We start from the raw sequence: 11298 nt of genomic DNA on the forward strand, positions 1-11298 counted from the left end.
TAAAGAACCGCGTATTTGCTACCGTAATTTCTCTTTTGGAAAATATGAGTGAATGATACTGCGGTCTGGCTCCCCAGCTTACACCGTGTTTTATGGGCTACCCTGACTGTTCAGAGTTGCTAGGTAAACGGGATTGATTGGCTGACGTTCCAGCTTCAGCTTCAAGTTGAACATTGCTCAACTTTGAATCCTGACAATCCTGAAAGATCCTGGGAACATCTTCGCTTTGCTTCACCCACAATGCAGTTCGGCGATAAAGCCAGCAAAGTGACGTCATCCCATTCAAAGTCAATGGGCAGAGGAAGGTTGGAAGATTTGTTTAAAGCTGCGTGTGTGACGTACCGTAGTCAAACAGTACCAAACCCACCTGTGTCTTCTTCCTTCTGGCAGTGTGCTGTAAACGCATCGGCTCTGAGCCTGGAATCATGGCCTCCAGGTCCTCGCCCTTGCAGCGTCCCTCCACATCTGAACAGAGTCGCTGGTGAGGAAAAATAAAACACAGACCTGATTCATAAATCTGATTGACTGTTCAGGTCTATCGCACAGCCAACACACTATATTAGTTTGCAGTAGTAATTTCTGTAGATATTGTTACAGGTATAATATAACGTTTAATATCATTTTGCTTTATTGAAAGTATTGGACACCATTTTCTCCAAACTTTACTTTGTTATCAATCATTAGAATTGAATAATGATGATAATGGACACATTTTTAAGTTTGTAATAACAGCTGTACTTACTACACCATAAAACTGGTCCTCATGTCTTAGTGTTAAGTAGAACATACAGTATTCTTCCTCGAGGTAAATTTTGTTGGCCAAGTAATGTTTTTATTTTTTTTTATTTGTATGATACTTTTTTTATTAATCCCCGTGAGGTAAATTGTTTCTCGGCATTGACCCATCCTAGGTTAGAGGCAGTGTGCTGCATTTGGAACGGCTGGCCCGGCGGCATGGAGGAACGGGCCTGTGCTCAGGGAACCTCTTTATTATTAGTATATCATAATTACTAATGTAATCAATCTTTCAACCTATCCCCTGTGTGCCTTGGTCACTTTCATGTTTGTTTTTCGCTAACAGACAAGTACAACCTTTATTTGTGAGTGCCAGTGAACCGTTTCCATTGATCCTTGCCACTACTGTCCACCCTTTGCATTTAGATTTGGAGCTGTGCGTTGCCTCTTCCCAAACTATCTTCAAAAGTTGAGAAGAAAGGCATTCAACCCAGAAATGAATGACCTTGTGAAATTGATTTGTAGTTCAATTTGGGGTCTTTTTTCTGCAGTTGCTCGTGTAAACTCCATGATTGTGAAACAGTTTGGTTACTTCCCTATTCCCATGGTTTTTATTAAATTATTTTCCCGTCTTGCAGGCTGAAGCCAAGAAGAAAAGAAGAAGTAGCGAGGAAAAGGACAAAATCACAGTGAGACATTAACTTACTTTCATTTTTTAAACAAGTGCAGATAGTGAGACAGATTTTTATTTTAAGACTGCAACAAAGACACATTTTTAGGAATGCACAAATGAGTAAGTAGCGTTGTAACATTAGATGGTTCGGACAGGTTGTACATGGACTGTATCTACATTAGACCGATCCGGCATAGTATCAGCTGTTGGGGACGCAGCAATATATACTGTATGTGTGTGTCTACTCAACCAGAAAGTCCCTAGCAACAAAACAACTCATTTGTTTGGCTATAGCTAATCACGCTGTGGTATTGATACTAACTTAAGAGAAATTACTGACGAGTATGTTTTTGTACACAGGACAAATCCAAGAAGAAGAGGAAAAAGAAGCACAAGAAACACGGCAGAAAAAAGAAAAAGAAGGCAGCTTCTCATTCAGACAAGGAGCTCGACTAATGCCAGTGTCTCTGCGCTTCTCCCGTTGTGTTGTTTTTGCCGCTGACCTCCACAAAACCCTCATATCCAGCTTTGGTCATCACAATTGAAAAAGATATGTACAAACTTGCCATGCTGGGGTTTTTAAGAGTGAAATTGAGGCAGGCAGCTATCTGTGGCAACTACCGGTTCATGTTTACTGTTGATTTGTATCACCTTGCTTTTGTAGATAATTGTTCTTTCACCCACGGGACTGAGATGAATTCCCCGTATTTCCCCCCCCTCATCTTGGAGACTTCAGCGTGACCTGCTCTCACCTTCACCCTGGAGCTCCTCTTCTCTCCACTTCACACCCCACATTTCTAGTTGCTAAATGAGGCCGTCCTGCTAGTGCCTGCATTGTGCATGTAGACCTGATGTCCCCCCAGCCTCATATTGAAGTTGGACTTATAAGAAATGTGAGCTGCAGAGTCAACATTTATACAAAGGATACTTGTTCCGTTAGATGAATTGTTACAGTTTTGTGTACATGAATAAACAATGGCAATTCATCAATAAAGTATTGTTTAACCTTTATTGCTGTTAATAAGTTACAACCTTTATTGTGAGATTATTTTATGTTGTCTGTGTGGGCATAAACACAAATCATACATTGATATAAACAGTCAACTGTTGGATTTAATTTGTGGTTACCCTGCCTCAATTATAAATCTTGTTCTGCTTTGTCACACTTCCTTACAAGTTAAGGAAACTAAGCGCTCTACTCTAAAAATAGATATCCTCAAAAAGCTTCCTATTCTTAAGTTGTGGGAAATTGTTTGAATGCCTTTAGACATGTGGATAATGTACCACACGTATAATATCAGATATCCCATTGTGTTTCCATATAGCTCAAGTATTTCTGACTTGACTTGTGAACTATTACTGCCAATTTCTTAAAAAATAAAATACAAAAAAGACAGTAATTGGTTTCGAAAGTATTCAGATCAGATTAAAATAGTTTTTTTGTATAGTTAGAAAATGTCTTGCATTCCAAACCTTAGCAGAGGCACTTACATATATACTTATATTTTCAGAATAAAGTAAAGGCTCCCTTTAGGCAAAATGGTCCACTTTAGAGTGTGTTTCTGGATTATCGTAGTAATAGAGTCAGACCAAAGTATTGGGCCACTTACTCACCTACAGGAGTTGTTGACATCCCATTCCAAATGATAAGGCATTAATATGAAGTTGGTCCCTCCTTGGCAGCTATTACAGCTTCCACTCTTCTGTGAAGGCTTTCTACAAGATTTTGTTGTGTGGGAAATATTGCCCATTCATCCAGAAGATCATTTGAGAGGTCAGACACTGATGTTGGACGAGAGGACCTGGCTTGCAATCTCTGTTCTAGTTCATCCCAAAGGTCAGGGCTCTGTGCGGGTCAGCCAATTCTTCCACACCAAACTCATCCAACCATGCCTAGACCTTGCTTTGTGCACTGGGGCACAGTCATACTGGAAAAGAAAAGGGCCGTCCCTGTAACTACTCTGGTCTTGAAATAACGTTACGCATCGAACTGATGTCCACAATCACGTTTAGGTACCTCTTGGTACAATTATGAAACACCGTGAAAACGTGTTCACCTAGTAGACCAGCAGTAGAAAAGGCACGTTATTAACATCGTTGACACTTTTAGCGCCGTTTTACTACTCTAACAAACACAATGTAAACATCCGGGGCTAGCGATCACATGACTTCCGGAAAGATAACTTATAATTTTTAACAAAATAAAACGAAGTTCTAGCATACATTAGGCACTCTTCAAAAAATACAAAACAATAAATAAGGGCGCTTTGAGCGTCAGCTACATTCCACAAAGTTGGAAGCATAGAATTGTCCAAAATGACTTGGTAAGACTAAGATGAGGCATTAAGAATCCCCTTCACTGGATCTAAGGGGCCTAGGCCAACCCCAGAAAACACCCCATAGCATTATCCCTCCTCCACCAAACTTTACAGATGGCACAATGCAGGCAGGTAACGTTCACCTGGCATTTGCCCAACCCATACGCGTCCATCAGACTACCAGATACTTTAATAATATCATTGTGTGATTCTTATTAGCTCATGTTTATCTATATTTACTACTTTCACTTATTTGCTAAGCTTGGGAAAATTCCTTATTAAGAAGATTTGTTGCAGTGTTGTTAGTTACACTCCATGTGCACCAACAACTCAGTTGAACTGAGAACATCCTTATCACCAAGCTTTACCCCTCCCTTTCTCCTCTCTCTGTGTTTAAATATGCAACCCAAACTCTATTCTTTCTCTTTCACTCTGCAATTTATCAGCTGATACTAAATTGTTTTATTTTTAATTTATCAGCAGTAACTAATAATGCAGTGAAGTAACAATGCCATTATCTATTGAAGTAGAAAGTAGCAGAAAATTGAAATTAGGGCAAAGTGCATACCTCTTAATTGTACTTAAGTATACTAATTAAACGTACTTAGTTTAATACATACCAAGGTCCTATGTAATTAATAAAGAAAGATGCTAATATCCAAAAAAGGTATAAGAACCACTCTTAGCTTATAAGTAACATTTGATTTGAGTACTTAACATTTGACCTACTTCCTCATTTGAAAAAAACATTTATTGCATCAATAGTTTTTCAGGTTTCAGGTTTTACAGGCAGGTCTTGTGATGTTGAACATTGAAATGGCAACAAAGGTAAATGTGAGCGTTCCCTGTTTAATCATTGAGGTGTCGGAGTGTTTTCAGAAACGTCCACTGTCATGATTTGAAAATCACATGATGGCCCACTGCCACAGGGTGTGTGTACTGTTGGGCTTCTAGATTTCTAGTGGGAGTGTCTGACCTGCCTTATAAAGACCAATGCATTCGTGCTTCAGTTCAGGGGAAGTGTAACCGTAGCACAAGAAGCTGTTGAAACACTTGCAAGGTAAGTGATAAGAATAATCTGCCTCAAATCCTGTATACTTTATGGTTTGTTATATACAGTCACAACGCCTATTAGTACTGTTCAGGGATATCCTGAGATTAAAGAAGATTAAAGTACAAGCTAAAATGAAATTGAAAGTTGAAGCATGTGAACAAAATCAAAGACGTTTAAATCACAATGTGGTTTATGAACTGGAAATAATCTGTATGAGACATCCAGTGGAACTGCAGATAATGTAACTAATTTAACTGATTTAAATTAACCTCATATTATTACTGTTTTGCAGATGTTGAGGACTACTCTGTGGTTGTTAGTGGGAGTGTTAGTGTGGGGTTTTGCATCCTGCATTACATGTCCTGACGGGAACCACTGCAGTGATCACGCCACCTGCTGTATGACTGAGCATGGATATAGCTGCTGCCAATATCCCAATGTAAGTCACTTCAAAACATACAGTAACACGACATGTAGTTATAAAGACTAACGTTTATCTCTGTGTGGATTTATTTGTCTTTAGGCTGTGTGTTGCGCTGACCTGGCCCACTGCTGCCCTTCAGGGTTTCACTGTAACCTGGTCACTCAGATGTGTGAGAAAGCACCATGGATGAGAATCCCCATGGTGAAGAAGGAAGCTGCAGAGAAACCAAGCACTCCTGTTCAACCTGCATCTCCCCTCCAGGAACTCCAAAACAATGCTGTACCAGAGCAAACGAAGAGTTCAGGTGTCTACTGTGACAGCTATTTCAGGTGTCCCGATGGCTACACCTGCTGCAGACAGCCAACAGGAGCCTGGTTCTGTTGCTTGTACTATTTTGTGAGTAGTTTTGTGATCTTCATAGGATTGTGCAATGAGACACATGACTATGAGGAAATTCCTTTTGTTTATGTTGGACGACAGGTCAAAACAGGAATCTCGAAGTTTGAATTCCAAACAAAGAGAGTTATATTTCATAATTCTTCAGTATTGGATCTACTCTGCATTTAATGTAAAATATATATACAAAAAATATATATATGTTATTTGAAATATGTTAAGTTTTTCCTCTTTCACTTCTAAATGTTTTTATGTCTTTGATTCTTTTTTTTTAGTTGCATGTTTTTCTTTTCATACATATTGGTTTTAGAATGGTCAAGTCAAGGGCGGTGATCCAAGAATCTGATTGCCAACTACTGCTTCTGTTACCGTCGTGCATTTGACAATGATTAACTTGTTACTTCTTTTAAAATGTAGGGCAGGTGTTGTCTGGACGGCTACCACTGTTGTCCATATGGCTACGACTGTGACTACACGTATACACATTGTGTGAGGCGAGGCCTGAGCTATCCCTTCAGCCCCAGAGAAAGTCTCACCTCAATCCCTGCCTCTCCCATTTCAACTTCAGAGGACAAAAGCATCATACAAGAGGTATGACATATGGCAGTAAATGTGCCTTTATGTGGTGTATAAATCCTGGGGATGCGTATCTCAATGACCATCATCAACAAAGGTCCTGAAAGTCCGTCCTCCATTAGCTTTCTAATGTAGGTGGTGGGGCTCTACACAAGTTTTCACAGGAGTTTTTTACTTTTAGGCTTTCTTCCTGTCATTTGTTTTACTGGTTTGAGGTGGGCGGGGCTCAGTTGAAAAGTGATCCAACATCATTCTGTGCACCAATCAACATTAAGCATCATCTGAATCAATATGTTGACAGTTGTTGGTTTGCTTGCTTATGTTCGCAGGCCACTGGCATTCCAATCTGATCCAATCAAACCTAAAAAGTGTTCTCTTCCTCGTATGTGTTAACTTACTTGGCAATAAACCTGTTTCTGATTCTTATAAAACAAATCTTGATAAATAATACTAACGGCTTTTTCCCTGAAAAGAAAGAAACCTCTTACCAATATTCAAAAGTTCAAATGACTTTGTGTATTACATTACGTTACTTGTTAGACGCTTTTATCCAAAGCGACTTACTGTATATACTCAATACTGTGGGCAATCCCCACAGGAGCAATTTGAGGTGAAGTGTCTTGCCCAGGGACACAACGACATGCGTGACTGCAGTGGGGTTTGAACCTGTGACCCCCTGATCCGAACACTAAGGCTCTATCCACTGGCTCTATTCTTTGCGCCACACACCTATATGCCTGTAAGCCGTGTATAAAAGATTTGTATTGTAATGACAAACTTACAGTCACGTATGTATCAACCTACTATTCCACTAAGCTCTACATGCCCAAGCTTCCTTTATGTCTTTGTGTTGGTTTTACAGCCTGCAACTCCTCTTAACAAAAAAAAAAAAGTATTTATAGTTAAATATGTATTTAATAGCAAGGTCATTTTGTGTATCCCTTTTGCAGACACCAATGACGGCTCTGACAGAAACCAAGGATGGTATCCCTGAGGCTGGAGTCATTCGCTGTAATGAAAAGTTGTACTGCTCATCAGGGACAACTTGCTGCAAAGACACCAAAGGCAATTGGAGCTGCTGTCCCTTCCCACTGGTATGAATTGTCCATGACACATTAAAGCCATCAAAAAGTAATGGAGCTGTGATCTGAAGGGAACTATTATGCAAAAGTGTTAAGACAAATAGGAAAATGTAAGCTTTAAAACACACAACAACTTAATTATCAACATCATTTGAAAGTGCCTTTTTCCACACTATAAGCACCTAAAACTGATGCATCTGACATATGTTTGTTTTGTTCAGTAAATAAATGAGCTTATCCACTTTAGTGTGGCACTTTTCTAGTCAATATTACCATTTCCTAACATCCAGACCTTTTCTGTTTCAGGGCACATGTTGTAAAGATGGCAAGCATTGCTGTGAGTATGGCTTAAAGTGCTCCTCCACCTCCGTGTCATGTGAAGGAGGGTACGCTCACATCCCATCAGGACCCCGGGAACATGCCAAATCAACCGAGGACATGTTGTAAAAGTGTGTGCACTGTGATAGCTTTGCGATTGTCTTGATATATAGTGCTGGCCAAATCAAACAATGAATCATAAGACCTATGAAAATGAAGTAAATAATGTGCTTATATCCTCAAAAGATGACTTATCCATGGTGGCTGTTTTTCTTTTCGCAAGGGATGGCATATTTTTAATATCCAGTTTATCGAGACTTCTTGCAAAAGTTTCTATTCATTGCAGTGGTGTAGTAGGTCTATTGAGGATTTTTTATCTGAAGATGTCAATTGAGAAATAGAAAATCACGAATGATTTAATGCCAATCTCATTTTTTTTAGTGATCACTTTTTTATGTAACAGAAAATATAACATTTTATAAAGTTATTTTAATACAAATATGCCAATATGAGTGAATTTCATTTGTTCTCCTGCAGCCTGAAATCCTTGTGTCACTGGGCGATGGTACACTCACCCAGTGGTGTAAAATAACTAAGTAGATACTGTACTTAAGAACAATTTTAAGGGACTTCAATTTCTAGCTTCTTTGTACTTCAACCCCATTACAAAATCAGAGTTAGATCGTGTACTTTTCCTTTACTACATTATTTAATACCTTTAGTTTCTTTTCAGATTTGAATGAATGATTTTAGAAAAACAATCAACACTTAAAAAAGGACTTTAGTTACACCTAGAGTAAAACTCACAAGCTAACTCGCAGCATACAAAGTACTTAAAACACCTTTACCAGCTTTGATAACACTTTAATGCATACATTATTATAATCAGAACATATTATTCTGTGACCAATTTGCATAATGAGTACTTTTGCTGTTGGTACTTTAAGTATATTTAGATGCTAATAATTATGTACTTTTAATTGAGTAACATTTTGATTGCAGGACTTCTACTTGTAACAGAGTATTCATACACTCTGGTACTTCTACTATTATGTAAATGAATGATCTGAGTACTTCTCCGATCTCTGCACTACCACTACCAGTGTTTCCCCATACCAATAAGGATACATTTCCCAACTGTGTCGTTTGTCAAAGGGCTTTTACTTTGAAAGGAAACAAACGGAAGTGTCATTTACATTCCGGAAGACTCACTTTCCTTTGTTCCGGTGTGTATGGTTCCGCTTCGCTTCGATGGTGGAAAGATGATTGAAACCGAACTTGAAGTGTTTGTTTCCGAGCGGCTACATGCTGCTGCCTCTGAAATAATGGGTGTTTTTAAAAAGACGTTAAAGGGTTACGAGCAGCAGGCGGCCCGGCTCAAGGAGGAAAACCAGCGCAACCGTTCGCTGTTGGACATGATCCTTAAAGCTCAAAAAGGTTCGTCTGGTTGTATAATGGCGAATAATCTCTCCTCCTTCTCTTCTTCTTTGCTTTAATGGCGAGTCGCAACCACTTGGAGCATTATGGCCACCTACTGTTGACTTATTGAATCTTCAAGTTAAATCTTTGTCCTCACAGTGTTTTTGAGAAACTTGAAGATCAGTTTGTGAACTTCATTTCTTGAGTTACTTGCGAATATTGACTTGAAATCCATGTCCTTAATGTTATGTTGTTCCATTGCAGTTTTCAGAATGAGTCTTTGCCTAGTATATTCCGGGCAGCTACCAAAATACATGATTTATTGTCTCTGATTGTTGGCCACCATCACAATTGGAGAGACAGTAAGCGCATTTCGTGGCATCTGCAGGCAGTGGCAAGTAGCCTACTTCCGGCAACTGCCACAGAGGCCGCTACTCTGTGGTATCTGTGGCAAGTACTTCCGGCATATTCCACAGATGCCACAATTTGCCGAGGCATCTGCCGCTGCTCAACGAGTAAGAGAAGGTTTACTGTAGCTGCCACTCGCCTTCCGTGGCAAATGCTGCTATTTAAACCCGTATTTATCGTGTAAAATGTCGCTGTTTAGGCATGACTTTATCGAAATGATCTGTACACACAGGACTGATGATCTGTACACAGGGTTGGGTTGTAACGGAATACATGTAACGGCGTTACCAGTGTTTCCCCTAGGATGGAGTCATAGCAGCGGTGCTGCTAAGGCACGTGGGCCCAGCATAATGTGAGCGCGGAGCGTGTGGAATTTTTTCGTGTGTGCGCGTGCGAAGTGGGCCCCGCCAATTTGTTTCTATGTGTCAGCACAAGAAAGGCTCTTGAGGCCTAGTACCAGGGCCGGTTCTAGACAATTTGCTGCCCTAGGTGAGATTTTAGGCGACATTTTATGTGTAAAGAATAAATGAAAAATCTCTACAAAAGACAAATACACTTATTGACATAGGCTTCAAATCAAAATGGCTTCAAACATATTCAGTATTGTATGAACATGTTTGAATTGGAGGGTGGACGTCCCATCCTCTAGGGGGGTCTGGGGGTATGCCCCCCCGGGAAGATTTTCTTTTTTTTTAAACATTTTACAGTAAAATGCTTCAATCTGGTGCAATTTGAGCACACAATTACTAGAGACCTGATCTAGGGGGCACAACTCTAAAAACGCACATATGAAAAAGATCGGTTTACATTTTAATAATCAAATAAGTATGTGAACATAACCAATAACCTACCATAGCCAATAACAAATAAATGTAGCTTATTTTATTTTTGTTGTTCATTCATATCTTATTTTACATAGTTAACATTTATTTATTTATTTATTTATGCATATTTTTGTATCTCTCCAACTTTAAACGATATTTTTGGTTAACTGTCCTATAGTATACATTGGAATGATTTCAAACCTGTTTTTATTTATCCTAATAATTATAAAAGAGTGCCTTTGAAATATGTGTTTACATAATTTGTGGTCAAACTGAGATAACTTAGACTAAAATTAACTGTCAAAACACTCAGAGAGTCCTTTACCTCACTGAGCCTCTCAGTCTGACAGGAGAGCTCTCCTCCACCATGGTTGTAGAAACATCTACTTCTTATATCCATTAGCTGCAGCTACGCACCAGGATTCTACATAACAACAGCGCCGGTACAGGTGCCCTCTCCCTCTTCTCTCTCTGCCTTCTTCTCTCTCTCTCCTCTCTCTCTCTCTCCTCACTTGGTGGCTTGTGAGACTGCGGAGCGGCCTGATAAGCCAACAATCCCCCCACTTTCATCACTTACGAGCCCAACCGTACAGGCAAATTAAAACGTGTAACCGGCAGGTGAAAGGGTGTGTACATTTACTCCTACACTCCTTCACCTGAATCCGTCCTTCTACAGTCAAGGCCCGAACATTTTGGATGAGCGGCCAACGGTCCAAAAATCGCTTTTTTCCCCTCCCATAGCTGCCAGCGCAGCGCCCCAGGATCTGGCGCCCTACGGCGACCGCCTGTGTCGCCAGTAACACAAATACTACACTCCACAATAACCACACACCATCAAAAGATGAAAAAGGGTCGCCACCTTATTATTGTGATCTTTAAGAAGAAAAAAAAATAAAGAAGAAAATAAATATATATACATACGTTTTTTGGGTACCTGGCCCTCGCGCCCCGTAAGCAGCGGCGCTCATATTCAGCCCATGCGGCGGCTGGCCCACCCGCCACTATTTGTATCATACGGGGAAACCCTGGTACGTATCGTTACGTAATTCCGCGCATGTGTAGCGGAGCCCG

The 11298-nt window shown here is 39.9% G+C and overlaps 3 protein-coding genes across 3 annotated transcripts in view; all 3 read left to right on the plus strand.

Annotated features, from left to right (window-relative positions):
- Positions 1-2419, plus strand: part of fam133b (family with sequence similarity 133 member B) — a 10986-nt gene extending 8567 nt beyond the window's left edge. The window contains exons 10-11 of the mRNA XM_010770237.1: positions 1374-1424; positions 1769-2419. Coding sequence (XP_010768539.1) covers positions 1374-1424; positions 1769-1864 — 147 coding nt within the window. The 3' untranslated portion in view covers positions 1865-2419. The remainder of the gene's footprint in view (positions 1-1373; positions 1425-1768) is intronic.
- Positions 2420-4676: 2257 nt separating this feature from the next.
- On the plus strand, positions 4677-8083 carry LOC104944673 (granulins-like). The gene is made up of 6 exons (XM_010770239.1): positions 4677-4786; positions 5073-5219; positions 5304-5600; positions 6018-6191; positions 7127-7270; positions 7565-8083. Exons 2-6 carry the CDS (start codon positions 5073-5075, stop codon positions 7703-7705), a joined length of 903 nt encoding a protein of 300 aa, XP_010768541.1. The 5' UTR covers positions 4677-4786; the 3' UTR covers positions 7706-8083.
- A 695-nt stretch (positions 8084-8778) lies between these two features.
- LOC104944674 (zinc finger protein 133-like) overlaps positions 8779-11298 on the plus strand; it is a 7505-nt gene continuing 4985 nt past the window's right edge. Inside the window, exon 1 of the mRNA XM_010770240.1 lies at positions 8779-9013. Within this exon, the coding sequence (XP_010768542.1) occupies positions 8809-9013 (205 nt within the window). The 5' untranslated portion in view covers positions 8779-8808. The remainder of the gene's footprint in view (positions 9014-11298) is intronic.

The sequence above is a fragment of the Notothenia coriiceps genome, unplaced genomic scaffold (genome assembly GCF_000735185.1).
Source record: "Notothenia coriiceps isolate Sejong01 unplaced genomic scaffold, NC01 NC01_scaffold00008638, whole genome shotgun sequence".
NCBI lineage: Eukaryota > Metazoa > Chordata > Actinopteri > Perciformes > Nototheniidae > Notothenia > Notothenia coriiceps.

Excerpts from the sequence above, each read along its gene's own strand:
- LOC104944673 (XM_010770239.1), top strand. The coding sequence starts at position 5,073 with ATGTTGAGGACTACTCTGTGGTTGTTAGTGGGAGTGTTAGTGTGGGGT. Across the intron at positions 6,192-7,126 it reads ACAAAAGCATCATACAAGAG|ACACCAATGACGGCTCTGAC; the intron begins GTATGACATATG and ends TCCCTTTTGCAG. Across the intron at positions 7,271-7,564 it reads GCTGCTGTCCCTTCCCACTG|GGCACATGTTGTAAAGATGG; the intron begins GTATGAATTGTC and ends TTTCTGTTTCAG.